Source organism: Cucumis sativus, chromosome 3, assembly GCF_000004075.3.
Source record: "Cucumis sativus cultivar 9930 chromosome 3, Cucumber_9930_V3, whole genome shotgun sequence".
In the NCBI taxonomy this organism is placed as follows: Eukaryota; Viridiplantae; Streptophyta; class Magnoliopsida; order Cucurbitales; family Cucurbitaceae; genus Cucumis; species Cucumis sativus.
In genome coordinates, this window is record NC_026657.2 from 24,501,114 (window position 1) to 24,518,001 (window position 16,888).

Genomic DNA, 16,888 nt, shown 5'->3' on the forward strand with positions numbered 1-16,888 from the left:
TGGTAATTTCATGAAAGATAATAATTAAGCTATGTCGACCTTCCAAAAAATGCAAATATATTAAAATGTATTAATGACAAACTCGTTGATAGACTCTTATTGCGATTTGGTTGTCATGAACAGACCCAAAGAATTGGATTATATTTTATGTCCATTGAACAGAAGATTCGAGAAATGAATATTTCTTCTCACGACCCATATTCCAAATCTCAATAGATGTTAGAAATTAGAATCTGAAAAAGATGCATACTTCTCTCCTTGCGCTAAATCAAGCATTGAGATGAAATTTCATGTTCTCTAATAGATCCTAAGATTTAAATTGTATCTCTTCTGTATAAATCTTAAAATATTTAAGTGTTAAAACTGCTTTAAAATATGAAAAATGGTATAGGATAACATTTTGAGAATATGATATAACAATTATAGCACATTGTTTTAAGATTTTGTAAATATGGCAAAATTCTTACTTCTTTACCTTAAATTTGTTATTATTCCTAAAATATCATTCAATAACTTATTTTTCTTTCTCTTTTTAATGCCCCACTCGTTATTTATTTATTCTCTCACTTTTTAAGGTCCTAATTATTTGTTTATTCTTATACTATAAAAATTATTTATTATTTCTATCTTAATCTTAATTTTAGAATATCAATAGTACAATAATTGTAATATAAAATATAATGGTTGTTGATCGGAGTAATTTAACTCCATTTGTATTTTTTCTTTTTTACTTTCTTCGATGTGTATTTTGAGTTAAATCTGATTCTAAATTATTTTGTTTTATTTTTTTACATTAATTTTGTTTTGGTTTTACTTTGTCTCAGTTTTGTATATCAGTTTTCTGATATACTTATATTATATGTATTTGTTGGTTAGTATACTTACTACGTGATTTTTCGTTTTTTCAAAATTTATACAGTTCATTAGAGTATTATTAAGTATATGAATGATGTAACTCAGTGTATCATTATCAAGTATATCAACAATATATTGTTAAAGCATATCAGTAAAGTGAATCATTATCAAGTATATGAACCAAGCTTACAAGTGTATATTAATAGTATATGAAATATATAAGTAGGACTTCAAGTATATCAAGTGCATTTAATCAATCAATTGTACAAGTGAATAATACTAAATGTATATGCAGTGCATCAGGTGTATCAAACATAATGTTTCAGGTGTCTATCAAAATGTATCAAATGTATAAAAAAGTATCAGTTGCATCAAGTGTATCAATTAAATGTATCGAGTGTATCAAGAAGTATCAGGTGTATCAAAAGGTATTAGGTGTATCAGTATAAGGTGTATCAAACGTATATTAGTAACAAAGTAATTTGTGACATTTTACCTCTTAATGTGTGGGTTGGGCTTCGTTTTTGTCATTTTTGTAAATAATAAAGCGTATGTGCTATAGACTTAATTATTATAACTTATTTTATATTTTTGCAAGTGCCCCTTTAATAAATGTATCGACAATACAACAAAAGTACTATACTTAGTGCATCAATGTATTTAATTAATTGAGTGTATTTGAAAATTTTAATAAATGTATCAACAACATATCAAGTGTATCAAACCAATTATATGTATGAAGTGTTATTTAATTCATCGAGTGTATCAACAAGTATATCAAAAACACATCAAGTGTATCAATAACATATCAAATGATGCGTGAAAATGTTTATAATTCTAGAGGGTAGGTTTGTAATTTTGTATTTTTCAAATGTGGGTTGAACTTGAATTTTGTCTTTTTTGCAAATTCAAAAGAAGTGTGCCATGGATCTAATTTCTAAAACTAATTTTGGTATATTTGCTAGAGTCCTTTAAAATATTTATAAAATAGGAGTCTATCTATAGTTTGATAATAGTATGAAATATTGATGTTTTAATTTTATGAAAAGGTTGACAGGGATGGAAATTTAAAAAACAAAAAATGGTGGAAGTTAGATTAATGAATGAAATTTTCATTCTAACTTAATTATACTATGATTATCATTTAATCACATGTACCACAATATTTAGATAGTCTATTGTAAATGAATATTACAAAAAAAGTTTGAATTATGTTAAAAGTAAATATGTTTTTTTTTTGTGTGGTTTTTTTTGCAAAATAAATAACTTGATGTTTTGGGTAAAAAATAAAGGTAAAAGTTGAGAAAAATAATACATAAAACTGAATCTTTTGTAAAAATGATATCTAATATGTAATCCGAACATCTAGAACTATAAAGTTTTTTAAAAAAAATTGATATGGACTGAATGATAAACAAGCGTGACAACGAAAGTAGAATTGAAAGGAACGCACTAATTTCATCTAATTAACATGAAACTGTAATTAAAATATGAATTTAAAAAATAATATTCTTTAAATTCTTTCATCATTTTCATTGATTTCAAGCGGTAAACGATTATAACAATCTTCTCTGCTATTTTCTCGTTTTAGAATACGGTTGTGGAATCGAATTGGTGACCGAATTTTGTGTTTTGAGAGAAAAAAAGAAAAAAAGAAAAAAGAACTCACTCCAAATTTCTTATCCAATTTTCAATAAACCTCCTCGGATTGCTCAATCAATATTGAGGAATATATATTTAATTCTTATGCAAATCCAATTTGCATTTAAATGATATTTAATTAGAGAGAAAACAAGGTGGATTTGGTGTTCAATTAGGTTACATGCATGAAGTTGAATCACCTTTTCATTTTGCATGTTTAATTTTATTCAACTAAAATTCAAATGAAAATTGAATTTCATTCAATTCAATTTTCAAATCATTTGATTTTTTAAATTTATGATTCTTTTATTATTTTATTTTAATTACCATCAATCTAATTCATCCCATTCGAATCTATATCCAATTTTTTCCATATTTAAATCTTATTTAAATATCACTTATTTCTCAAAAACTTGTTAATTAAAACAAATATTATTAACAAAACTAATTCAAACTATTTTGAATTTTTTATATTTAAATTATATTTAAATATCAATTGTTTCTCAAAACTCGTTAATAATATGCTACATTTTTAACAAAATTAATTTGAATTATTTTGAATTTTTAATCACTCTCTATTATAAATTTCATTACCATAGTGAGCTAATAGAGGGACTTAGTGCACTTATAGATCATGAGCTCTAACGATTTGAGATTAACTAACTAAACTCGTTTGGATCAAACTAATCAACATTTGTTAACTAACGGGTCATTTCATTGAAGTTCCGTAGTTGCATTTCCCTTTCTATAGATATACTTATGTCCACTATATATAACTATGTTAGTAAGTTAACCCTTCACAGTTTGTTTGTAATTTCAGTTGGGTTAAAATATCATTTTAACCCCAAGACTACACATTTGCTCTTTAAGTCCCACGAATCCACTATTAAACAATTGGTTTAAGGTTCAACCTATAAATCAAATCTCTCTCGGGTCAATGAGAGGGTGGGGCCCCTTGTTCAAGACTTAGTTTCAATCCTTAAGGGAATAACTTATCTACTAACCCTAAAGTTGGTCGATGTGAATTTCATCATGCATCCTATGTCCTCAACTATTAACCAAGTCTTACCCCTGAAATGTGAGGCATATAGGGTCGACGTTGATGAACTGTCCTTACCTATGCAGATCTAAGGATAATCACGTGTAAATAGGAGTTCATAGTTAGCTTATGATTAAAGTTAAGTCATCCGATAAAAAGAAATAGTCAATTTTAAAACACCAAAGTGTTATAATGTGAAAGTGAATATTCAATAGTCCGATCTTATGCAAACTATTTACATTGGAAGCCTTCACTTTCACGTCTCTACATGAAGTAGGCCACATTCATAGTATTACCAGAATAAGACGTCCAACCTTATTCATATACTATAGACCATTTAAGCTGTGAACTCTACATAACTCATATTTATGTGTCTACATAAAGTTCAAGTCCACAAAATAGTCTCGAGATCTTAATTTATTTGATTCAAAATTATAGTGTCCTATTTCACTAATAAATCATTTAATAACCCGATTATTGAATGTAATTTACAAACTACGAGTTTTAAAACATAAATTTCAATAAAACTAATATAGTTAATTACAAAAGATTCTTGACATGTAGAAATAATTTCGTTGAAACGGACAGAAATATAATATCTCATAATATTCTCAAAATTTTTAAATTTTGTCAAAATTGGAGGAAGAAAAAAATTCCAAACAAAAATTTGAGCCTTTTGAAATCTTGAAATTTTGAGATTTTGATAAAAAATTTACACTATAATTTTGATTAGATACTAAAAGATCAATTGAGATATGTTCATCTAAGTGACATCCAACTTTTTTGTTGATGCAAGAAAGTGAAGGTTTTTAAAGGAGACGTGTTCATCTAAGTTTCATGAAACTTTTTTGTGAATGCAAGAAAGTAAAGATTTTTGAAGCAATGACAACATGGTCTAAGTTGGTGAGTACTTTTTCTTCTAATATCTCAAATGTGGAGGCTGATTTTGATTGATTTGGAGATGGTAAATTTGCTAAATGATATGATTTTATCAACTATACAAAAATCTTTATCTTCAAACTCGTTTTGATGAGCCCATGATTTGAGATTTAGTTTGTTTGCATTGTACTTTGTTAGCTTCCAAGTTAAATTTGATTATAATTGTTGGTTGAGTAAAATTTGAAAATTTAGATGATTGTTAGTTGAATGTAAACATTTTACCATTTTCCACCTATACTGTTACAATATTTTATTCTCTTATGAAACAATATTATTAAATTACCAACCCTTCCTATTATCTACGAATTCAGGTAAGTTTGTTTCCTTCTTATATAAAAAAGTTGTCTGCATAAAAGATGTTAGGAGAATTTATATATGTGATTTTTGACGGGTATGTAGACTAATGAAGAAATTGATAATTAGAAGATCCGAACAAGCTCGTCAAGTTAAGCTGGTCAAGATGAACGTTTAATGGATATATTATATTTAGCTTGATATTGAAGGCTTCTCATTGTGATGTGAACTTCTCATTGTGATGTGAACTTTGAGAAGATAAAAAATATACACGAAGAGCATTGAATTGAAAGATCAATTCACGAAGTTAGGAGGAGCCTAGACTAGTCTTAAAAGAGATTCTGATTATCTTCATGGGAGCTTGAGTTTACTTTTAGTTATGGTTATAACTATTTTATGTAACTATTGAAACGCTCCCCAAATGTATGTGGTATTTGTTAAAATGGGTTATCAAAGTGCACAGTGTTATTTATCTTATGTGTGCTTTAGTTAATCTTGTAGTTAAATACTTGTGATATAGCTAAAAAATATTTAACCTTCTCACTTTTCATATATGCCGTAATCGAATCAACAAACTTAAAACATACTTTGCATTTTTCTTTTAATTTTAGGAGTGAAACATAAACAAAATCAATAAATAAGGTATGTCAAAACAATTATTCAAGTTTGAGGTTAAAATTAGGACCATTGTTCAAGTTTTAGTTTAAAATTTGGTATTTTCTTCTCTTCTTTTTGATAGCATCTCATTTGATTTTCTTTTGTCATTAACAAAATGGATTACAACCTAAGGGATGATATTGGATAAAATGTTTTTCAAAAATCATTTTCATTTTGTCCATATTTTCTAAAAATTACTTTTTATACACAAGTGTGTCCAAGAAATATAGGAAAAGTTGCTGTTGGAAGAAGAAAACCCTTGATATTTATTTTTTATTTTATTATAACCAATAGGTAAGGGTCCGTCATTTTTGAAAAATAAATAAGGAAAGGAAGGTAATACAGAAGAAAGTATTTGTTGTGATGGATAATTTATAACTTAAACAAAGTATTTATTCGATCATTAATTTATAACTTTTATTGTGTTGATGAGGGAAGTTCAAGGTATTTGTTGGTGACTGTTCTGCCTTGTCATATTTGATTCTTCTCTAACACAATTTGCTAGATACTTAAAAGAGTTTATTAATGTTGAGTTATGAAGTTGCCAACGGGTAGAGTCATTGAAAACACTGCAGGGAGAGAGTCAACCAACTGAACTTCATCCACATTTCAATTGGATAGACCAAATATTAATATTTGAAGTTGGTTAGGCAACACAGTTCTCAGGTTTTTAAAATGTAATATTTTTAGTCGTTAAGTTTAAAAGGGTACTGAAGAGTTGATTAATTTTGGTGGGGATATGAAAAGTAATGAAGGATTGCAGCCATATATCTTCATGGTAGATTGTCCACACCCAAGTAATGAAGATATGGTCACATACATACGTATCCATGAACTTTGAATTCGGGATTTAAGACTTCAACAAAATTGAACTTCAATCACTTTCAGAGAACATGTGGAGACTCCGGAGGAAAGGGTGTTTCATTGCTCTGTTCTTGCAAGCCATTGCTGTTGCTAGGTCCAGCTTCGTCATTGCTTCCAATCCCTTTTTTTCTTCTATGATTTAAAGCACGTACTATGCGAGCAATAAATCTAGAGGCATGAAGGCTTGTGGTGGTGGCTGCAGGTTGTGGATTCCCAATTTCAACCACTACGCTTTGCTCACATTTCTCTCTTTCACGCTTATTCTTGAAGTAACGACGCCACGCAGCTTGCAAGACGACAGCAGCCCATGCAGCCCATCGTTCTTTTAAGTTTGGATCATTTCTAAGCTCTCGACTGATGAGCCACCAGAATTTGGAGACCACATTCTTCAAATCATTTGCAGTTAAAACAAATGCTTCCACTTTGGTGTGTGTAGACACAGTTTTTGTGGACATGGGAACAGTGGTTAAGAGTGGATCTTTCAATACCCATTTCAAGAGATCTTCTCCAAAGAAATCACCTTTTGTAAGGCTCTCAGAAGAACCTGATATTTCATCACTCCTACTGGAATTGGAATAGATCCATAATTTTCCATGGATTATGAAGATCATCTCGTCTAGCGGTTCTCCTTCACGAACGATGAAGTTACGTTCAATATATAGCCTTGGCTTCAGATAACTACAGACGGCATCCAAGAATTTCTCGTCCGTGTTTTGAAACATTGAAACCTTTACCACATATTACAACAATACCATGGAAGTCAGACACAACATCATGAATGGAAACAGAAAGGAGAGCGAGAAACTTACACTTTTGATTGCACGTAAGCAAAGATGTCTTGTTGTGTCCCTTCTAAGGTCTTTAGGAAGATTATTGAGAATGTTAGCAACATCAACACCTCTAGTCTTCCGCCATTTATACTTCTCGTATTGTTTGATCCGATTCCTTAGATCACGCGGGAGAGAATGGTAGGCCATCCACAGTTCAATATCTTGCCCCTTCAATCTCATTTCCTCCAGTCTAGCAATTGTTGCCTGAAGATATGTCTGTTTTGCAATCAAATTGCCATGTCAGGGTGTTACTGGTGTTGCCTTTAAACCTTGTAACAGCAATGCTAGTAGAATAGATATGGGAATATTAGTGGGTATTAAAGGTATACTAGTAATTAGTTTGGGAATTCGTTACGCCTGTTGGTTAGAAAAATAGAAAGGGCGGGGAATCAAGAAGATATCCATTATTTTGGTGAGTGACTTAAGGCGTGAGAGAGATTGCAAGAGAATGGTCCAAATACCCTGAACACTTGGTTTCTCATGCGTTTGATTATCTTCTACCTTTCAATAAATTTGGGTTCTATCACCATGTTACCATGTACTGAAACATTTATTTCTAGATCATGAAATCATAGATGAATCTTAAATTGACACTGACCTGCAAATTTCCTATTAGAAGTGCAAACAATACCAGGCCCGCAATCGTTATGGAGATGGCAAAGTAAATTTCCCATATATCCTTGCTAGTTTTGAGGCCTTGACCCAAAGAACTGAGAAAAGTAGGAAGTGATCAAATATGTAAACGTAGAGTAGGGATGGAGAACAAATACATAAGACATAGGCTTTTGAATACAGACCTTAGATTCTGCAGACCCCACCAACAACAATAAGAGAACTTCCATATGAAATCAGTCGAAGAGACAACGCCAGAATTCAGGGCATCATCAAATATTCCGTAGTCTAAAGCTGTTGTGACATTTGATGCTGTTCCAGAGCAAACATCATTTATGCATGATCTCTCAAAAGAGCTGTTGTTATTCATCCGAGAGCAATATGGATGACTATTACACCTTATTTGCACGCAGGATGCTTTACGCTCAACAGAAAACAAGTACCAAAAGGCTCCAAAGGCCTGGAAGGAACAGATAGATACTGAGTTAATGCTAAGATATGGGCAAATGTACAGAAGTACAGAAGACTGATGGCATGTTTGAAATACCGAGAACATGTTTGGAATGATTTTCTAATTACTTAAAAAATGTGTTTTTAGCCGGAATCAGCACAACCAATGATTTTACAATTTCGAACAGAAATCCACACTACTTTCACTGAACAACCAAGTTGATAAGATAAGATGGAAAAGCACAAGGACACGTTATTTCCAACGCCAAAGAAACCCATAATACCTAACAGGTTATTTTGTAGTCTTCATAAATATCCTCTGATTTGAGAAAAAGAAACAAACAGTTAATGAGACATAATGAGCTCTTGTTCAAGAAGAGTTTAAGACCGACTACACTATATCACTCAATGCAAAACTTTCCTAATTAGCTCTTAACTAACCTAAGAAAAAGTATCCACTTATACGATCAATGCTTTCCAAATTTTTTGAGTTTTGAATAATGCCAGTCTCACTCTGAAAGCCTCTCAACTTAAGCTGTTTTTTTACTGAATACAGATGAGATGAATCCTTAAAGATAAGTAGCAATTAATTAATGGTATGCAAGAAAATAACAAGATAAAGATTGGCGGTGAACGTACATGACTTGCAAGCATATACAGGAAGAGATTGAATAAAGCTTTGACTCCAGCAGAGTCGGGCAAAATTCCAGAACTCCATCTAACTTTCTTTAAGAATAAGTAAACTCGAGACACCCTTGGAAAATACTGAAATATAAGGATAAATTTCAATGACCTTAGAGCGGTTAAATGAGAAGCTTTTGTTCCTTGAGTGACTATTAGAATCACCACCTGCACACATGTTTTCTCACATGTCACTGGATAACATATATAACTTTAATGTTCCGAATACTATACTTAGGCAGAATAATAGTCCAAACCTGTGGGAGAGGAAGAACAGCAAGAACGTCAACGGTAAAGTAAGATAAAAGATATCTTGTAGCTAATGTGCAAAGTCTTCCACTACTTGCATCATTCGGGGCAGTATAACCAATGCGAAAATGAAAAACAATGAGAAGTATGTAGCCAAAATCAACAAGCGAACGTAAAACTACAACCGTGACCATTAACTTATTGTCAAACTCTATACAGCTTTTCTCTTCATCAACTAATAGGATGTAACAGAACAGAGGGTCCAGTAAGGTCGCAATTACACACATCAACACAAGCACATCGTTCCACAGATGAAGAAATAGCAAATTTCCTTCAATAGATCTTTTTATGGAGCTCAATCCTTTACTCTTGACTTCTTCATCAAAATGAATGTTTCCAAAACTGGTTAGTTTATCAGTAGGAGACTCAAGTCTTGTTGGCACTGATCCCACGGAATTCGTCGAGTGAATGTCTACATGGGAAGAAAGATTCTCAGACTGATGTTCATGAGAGAAAGACCGAATCCTAAAAAAAAAGAAAAAAACACAAGTAAAATAATAATTTATAAATGATCTGCCTATGAAACACACGAACAAACATAAAACAAACTTAGCAGTATTATTTAATGAACTCAATTAACCAAATTTGAATCTTTACTTCCTCCCTTTCAGATTCTAAAGAAAAAAACTAGAACCCTTTTTTCAGAAACTGTAATGGAGTAACTTGTCTCCCTCTCTCCCAAAAGCAGAAATCACAAAACCAGGCCAGAGCCAGAAAATGGTCGAAAGATAAGTATGGTAAGAACAAACCGTATGGCATCATCTTCTACATTCATAGCGAGGTGAGGACTTTGTTGGTGGATATAGGATGATGAATATCGTTATTGCATTGACGAGTAAACAAGCTGGGTGAAGCAAATACACGGCTTCGTCGGCCATTAAAAGTAGTCTTCCTTTCTAGTGGCTGTTGTTGAATATTGTTATTTTTCTACAATAAATTTTATTTAGTTTCTTTTTAAAATAACTATTTTTCAATAATATAAACATCCAATTTTGTTGACGCCCTTCTTATTCTCATAAAAGAGTTTTTTGAGGAAGATATTTTAATTTCTTTGTATTCTCGACATCTTTGAAGACCAAATTTAAAAATTCCTTTTGATATCCTGATATTTCTTTTTCAGAAAATAAAAGAAAACTTAAATAATTGGATGTTTCAATTTAAATCAACAGAATTTTTATTTGCATTTAAAAGCTCTACGGTAGTTCAATGTTTTTATTTATTGTTCTTTTAGTTAACAATCTAAAATTTAACTGAAGTAACAACCTAAGGGTAAAATAATTTATTTTTTTGAATTGTTATCAAAGCGGGTTGAGTGTAGTTTATTGAGTTTTGAATGGAGTGGATGAGGAAAGGTGAATCAGAAAAGGGATTATTGATGTTGAAAAACTGGAATGATGGATTATGAATTGATGGTCTCCTACTCAAGTTTGGAGTGATAGGTCCAAAACTAGAAAATGATTGGAGGGTACATGTCTTGATGGTGCTGAGCTTGTGTTCTGCCAAAACATGAGTTTGTAATGTGGTTGTTTATTTCATTTTTATTAGTAGGCAATAGATATTTAAAAAATAGATATGTTGAAGGTAGTAAAATAAACAAAATATGAAGTGGACAGAAGATGTTTAAGTAAGTTTGAAGTGGTATTATATTCAACTTATCCATCGCCCAGTGGCCTCTCTTTCTCTTCCTTAACCATTGGCGAAGTAGGTGATTCTTGTCGAATATCATCACTGCATTGTTCAATATGAGAAAGTTTGAGAGGTTTTGACTCAAAGAAATTTCGTTGGGTTTCATGATTTCTTGTCGGAGCTCATTGAACCATGACTCTCTTCCGTATTTTTTTTTTTTTCAAAATAAAACTCATAATTTGTTATTTTTATTAACATCTCATTTATTAATGGGTAGGAAAAAGGAAAATTAGCATAAGCTTTTCAATTTTAAGCCCAAATCCTTATTTTCGCCCAAAGATTTATTTAGGTGTCTTTTTTCTTTTCATTTTATTATCATACTTTTTGGCCATAATTTCCACCGAAATTCAGTTATGGTTTTTTCAAGATTTGAAAAATTATGGCTTCTGCATAAGATTTAATTTGATGTATTAATATGGTTTATTATTTTATTTGATAGTTTTTTAGTTTTTTTTAGGAATTGTAAGTGTTTATTAAGATTAACTTAAAACTTTTTAAGTATTTAAACAAATGTTTATAAGTTCAAAAAAGAAAAAAGGAAAAAGAGTGTTTAGCCAATTGAAATGACCAAATTATTCACTTCATGCTCTACTACAATACTTGGTAGCAAAAATAAACAAACAGTAAATTATTCAAAATAAATAAACATAAATATAACGTTTTTTCAATTGATTCATTAGTGGATCTAAATATTAAATTTCTTATAATTTTATTATATTTGAGGTTCTTTTGAGTTAGAACGGATGAACACAGCCCGTCCAATAGTTGGACTTTTGTTCCCAATAATTGGATGTTTGTTATTCAACATTTAATGCTTCTTTATTATTTTGAAGGGGACAAAATTAGTTCTCTCTCTTTTACAATATTGATAATGATTGACAACAAGCATTCATACTCAATACTGAGTTTTAACAAAAACTCAACTCAATCCAAATAGTATAAAATTAATTGAAAAAAAAAGATTGGATTACATCAATTATCAATGGAAGAAATCAATTCAGATCAGTTCGAGTGTTTAACACAGTCCATACCCTAAAGCAGATTTGCAGTCAAGTAACTTTTTCAGAGAAAATAGAGCTTGACATCCATTCAAGAAGCCAACCACATGTATGTACATAAAGAGAACACCTCTTTGTATGTAACAATAGGTTAACTCTCTACTATTTTTTCATTTTTCTTTCTTTTCACTTTGCATGTAAATGTAGATTACAGAAGATTAAAGAAACCTCTCCAAGGCTTTCTTGTTCTTTCTTTCTTTTCTCTGCTTTTTTGGGTTTTACGAATGACTTTAATTTGTAGAAGATGGTGAGATGATGAAGATGAAGAGAGGAAGAAGGACAAGATGAACACTTGGGACTTTAAAGTGGTTCGGCAAATATACCTACATCCACTATGCTTTTGGGAGCAAGATGGTATGTATAGATCTTCCCTAAGACTAGTTAAATCTCTAGTTAAAGAAGAAGTTAAAAGAAAATGTTCTAACTAAGTTTTAACTATATTTCTTTTGCAAAAGGATAACTAATTTGTAAAGATTTCTATAAATCTCCACCATAAAAAATATAGTGTGAAAATTTGTGTATGTCTTGACTCCCAAAGCTTTTGATGCAGTCACTTCTTCTCGGGTTTTAGGAACCCAATTGTTTGAAGACATTTGAGGAACTTCATTCGAGTGATTACCTTCGTCAACATATCAACTGTGTTTTCACTAATATAAACTTTGAGCACTTTCACTTCCTGTTTTTCGATTTGTTCTCTGATGAAGGGAAATTTAATATCTATGTGCTTAGTTTCTACTGTGATACTGTTGGTTTTAGATAAATGAATAGTGTTTTGGTTAACACATTAGATCTTTACAGATTTTTGTGATAAGCCAAAGTCCTTCAGTGGTCCCTTTAGCCAAATAACTTCCTTAATAGCTTCTAAAAGAGTTATATATTAGCTTCAGTAGATGATAGGACCACTAGAGGTTGTAGTGAAACTTTCCAGCTTAGTAGGTTGCCTCCAATTAAGAAACAATATCCTGTTAGTGACCTTCTCTTGTCCAAATCCCCTGCATAGTCAGAATCTACAAAACCATAAAGCTCTTTAAGGCATATTTTATAGATTAATTGAGCATTCATAGATCCCTTTAGGTACCTAAGGACCCATTTGGTTGCTTCCCAATGCCTTTTTCCTAGATTAGTCATGTACCTACTAATTAAACTAGAAGAGTAAGATAGATCAGGCCTAGTATAAATCATTAAGTATATTATACTCCCTATCACTTGTGAGTAGGGGATGTTAGTCATGTACTTAACATAGTTGAGGTCTTCTGGGTTTGGACAGTTAGCAGATGATAGTTTGAAGTGTTGTACAAGAGAAATTACAACTTGCCTAGCATCTAACATATTAAACCTTTTAAGTACCTTACAGCAGTAGTTACTTTGGTCAATTGTTAGAAACCTCTTTGTTTTTTCTCTTGTGATGTTGATGGCTAGAATTCTCTTAGATTCTCCAAGTTCCTTCATATCAAATTTTTCCTTCAAGGCCGTCTCTACTCTTTTAATCAAATTTTGATTTTTCTGCAAATAGCATATCATCTACATACAAAAGTAAGTAAACCTTAGAAGAATAGGAATTTGGATTTATAAACGCACAACTATCATAGGAACTTTTATTAAAACCAAGTTTAAAGATGAAATCATCAAACCTTTTGTACCAACACCTTGGTGATTGTTTTAGACCATAGATGGATTTTTTAAGATAACATACATGATAATCTTCTTTACCTTTTTCAATGTATCCTTGTTGTTGGTTCATGTATGTTTTTAGTCAAATAACCATGTAAGAATGTTGTTTTAACACCAAGTTCAAGTTATTTGTTTTACAATCGATGAGAATATTTCATTGTAGTTAATTCCCTCCCTTTGTGTAAAGCCTTTGGCTATAAGCCTAGCTTTATATCTAGGAGGTTGAAGACCGAGAACTTCTTCTATAAGTTTATAAATCCATTTGCAAGATATGGTCTTACAATTTCTAGGTAGCGTTACCAAAGTCCATGTATTATTGATAGTAAGAGATTTCATTTCATCATTCATGGAATTTATCCAATATCTAGAATTAGGACAACTCATTGTCTCATCAAATGTTGACGGTTCATCACCATTTAGATAATTCATATCATTTATGGCAAACTTCACAAAATCTGCTTCACTGTATCTAGAAGGAGGAACAATAGTCCTTTTTTGTCTATCAATAGCCAAAGAATAGTTTGATAAATCTTCTTCTTCTTGAGTAACATCTTCTAGAGTAGGTGGCAGAGTGATCCTTATTTCTGTTTCTTCCTCAACGCTACTAGGAAGTTTATTTAATTCATTGTTGGTGGGTGCTCCACTTCAATCTCATTTGGCTTATAATTTGAATCAAGTGTTTCATTAGGTTTATCAAGCATAAACATAGTATCTTTCTTAAAACTCACACCTCTACAAGTTATACACATTTTTTCTATAGGATGCCACATTCTAAATCCTTTAACTCCCTATGTAAAACCTAAGAACATACATTTTATAGCTCTAGGTTTTAATTTCCCTCGAATTTGATGGAAAATCGTATACAACCAAATATTCTAAAGTTTTGTAAATTAGGAGGATGTTTAGACCATTTTTCTTCAAGTGTTGGAAAGTTTGTAGAGTGATGAGGGCACTTATTAAGGGTGTAAACAATATAGAAAACAACTTCTGCCCAAAAGTTTTTTAGAATTAAACTATTAGACATTTGACATCTAACCCTAACCCTATCCATTATGGTTCTATTTAACCTTTCAGCAACACAATTTTAGTGAGGGGTATATCTTACAATTCTATGCCTTATTATTCCATGTTCTTTACAAAAGTTATTGAATTTCTCACTACAAAATTATAAACCATTATCAGTTCTCAGTCATTTAACTTGTTTAGAAGTTTGTTTTTCTACCATGGTTTTCCATTCTTTAAATTTTCCTAGAGTTTGGTCTTTAGACTTTAAGAAATAAACCCAACTATCTTTATAGTAATCATCAGTAACGGTTAGAAAATACATGGAATTATTTAAAGATGGTGTTTGTGAGGGTCCCCATAGGTCGCAATGAATGTAGTCTAGGATACCTTTGGTGTTGTGATCAGCCTTTTGGAAACTTTGTCTTGTAGACTTGCCAACTACATAATGCTCACAAAAAGAAAGCTTTTCAGTCACTCCTTTAAAAAGAATTCCCTGTTCTACAACATTTTCAACCTCTTTCCACTTATATGGGAAAGTCTTCTATGCCACAAATCTCCTTCAGTTAGCTTATCATAAAAAACAATTAGGGTAGCATGATTTTTGAACTTAAGTGTAACAGATCCAATGCCTACAATCTTGCAAGCATTGTCATTTTCCATGTATACTAGGCCTTCATCCCACACTTTGTATGTTGTAAACCATCTCTTTAATGGTGTTATATGGAATGAACACCCTGAATCAAATACCCAATCATGAGTATTTTTATTACCTTATGTTTGAATTGAATTTTATAAGATAGGTAAGGCATCTGAATACACCAACGAGGCTTGTTCTACTACTATGCTTCTGTCTTAGGTTCTTAGTTCTTGTTGTTTTTCTTTTTGTTTCTTTAGATTTTGCTTTTTCTTTAGAAAAAAACAATCTTGTATGAGGTGTCATTTTTTATGGCAAAATGTGCATTCTATTATTTATTTATTTTTCTCATTCTTGTATTCTTTTAAATTGCTTTTGCTCTTCCCTTTTCAGAACAAACCTTCACCATTTGTTGAATCTCTTTTCCGTAAATTAAGCTACAATTCTTTGGTTTTTATTGCTGAAATAACATCATTTGTGGTGAATTTTTGCATTCTATATTTGAGATCATTTTTACTTCTTTATATGCTTCTGGAAGTGAATTAAGTAAAATGAAGGATTCATTTTCATCACCAATCTTGTCTCCCAATTCTTTGAAATTTGAAGATAGTTTCTTGAATTTCCAAGATTTTCTGTCAAAGATTTGTTACCATTCATCTTGAAGGTAAAGAACCCCTCCCTTATGTATGCACGATTAGGTAGATCTTTGGACTTATATATTTCATCCAATTTTGTCCACATTTCATAAGATGTTTCTTCACCAATGACTTCCCTAAGAACATTGTCACTTAGGTTTAAAACTATGGCACCATAGGCTTCATTTTCCATAGTTTCTTTGTCTTCTTGAGTCACTAGGTAGCTTTTCTGGATCTGTGAGGGCTTTCAATGTCTTTTGCTGGCCAAAAATGACTTTGATCTTAGCTTTTCATAAGATAAAATCTCCCTTACCATTGAATTTCTCAATATCATACCTTGCTACTGGCATCTTGAGTTTCTTGAAATCAACAATGTGATTCTTGGAGCTTTCTTGAATCTTTCCGCAGGCTTTGATACCAAATTGAAGGAGCACATCCACGTGTATGGATACAAAGAGAAGATTACACTTTTCATTATTCCATGTTCTCTATTGTCTTTTCCTTTCCCCTTCTTTTCACTTTGTGTGTAAATGTAGATTACAGAAGATTAAAGAAACATCTTCAAGCTTTCTTGTTCTTTCTTTCTTTTTTCTGTTTTTCTGATTTTACGGATGACTTAATTTGTAGAAGATGGTTAGATGATGAAGATGAAGAGAGGAAGAAGGAGAAGATGAAGACTCAAGATTTTTAAAGTGGTTCGACAAATATTCCTACGTCCACCGTGCTTTTGGGAGCAAGATGTTATTTTCAGTTATGTGTGTAATTTCAAATAATACAAGGTATCTAGTTAAATCTCTGGTTAAAAAAGAAGTTCAAACTAACTTTTAACTATATTTATCTTACAAAATGATAACTAATTTGTTAAGATTTCTACGGATACTCTGGATTATTGGGAGTTTGCAAGCATGAGTACACTATTGTATTGAATTATTTGGGTGTAAACAGGTCGGTATATAGACATTTATTGTATTTTTACTTGATGCTAATTAGCTAATACATAAAAAGGTTACTCGTCCTAGTTTTTATAA

At 31.3% G+C, this 16,888-nt stretch overlaps 1 protein-coding gene and 1 long non-coding RNA gene across 5 annotated transcripts; one reads left to right on the top strand and one right to left on the bottom strand.

Moving 5' to 3' along the window:
- Positions 1 to 6,032: 6,032 nt before the first annotated feature.
- LOC101214670 (cyclic nucleotide-gated ion channel 1) lies at positions 6,033 to 10,084 on the bottom strand. Of its 2 annotated transcripts, none has more exons than XM_004150270.3 (7): positions 9,921 to 10,084; positions 9,120 to 9,636; positions 8,821 to 9,030; positions 7,917 to 8,191; positions 7,718 to 7,829; positions 7,099 to 7,335; positions 6,033 to 7,017 (listed from the first exon to the last, which is right to left on the bottom strand). In XM_004150270.3, exons 1-7 carry the CDS (start codon positions 9,944 to 9,946, stop codon positions 6,310 to 6,312), a joined length of 2,085 nt encoding a protein of 694 aa, XP_004150318.1. In that variant the 5' UTR covers positions 9,947 to 10,084; the 3' UTR covers positions 6,033 to 6,309. The 2 variants fall into 2 exon arrangements, with proteins under 2 accessions (XP_004150318.1, XP_011651606.1); XM_011653304.2 differs by having other exon boundaries at positions 9,120 to 9,583; positions 9,921 to 10,078.
- Positions 10,085 to 11,715: 1,631 nt separating this feature from the next.
- Positions 11,716 to 16,846, top strand: LOC105434925. Of its 3 annotated transcripts, none has more exons than XR_004215444.1 (3): positions 11,716 to 12,005; positions 12,157 to 12,269; positions 16,488 to 16,846. It is a non-coding gene; the product is annotated as an uncharacterized LOC105434925 (long non-coding RNA). The 3 variants fall into 3 exon arrangements; XR_004215445.1 differs by having other exon boundaries at positions 12,160 to 12,269; XR_969043.2 differs by having other exon boundaries at positions 11,719 to 11,964.
- Positions 16,847 to 16,888: the final 42 nt, after the last annotated feature.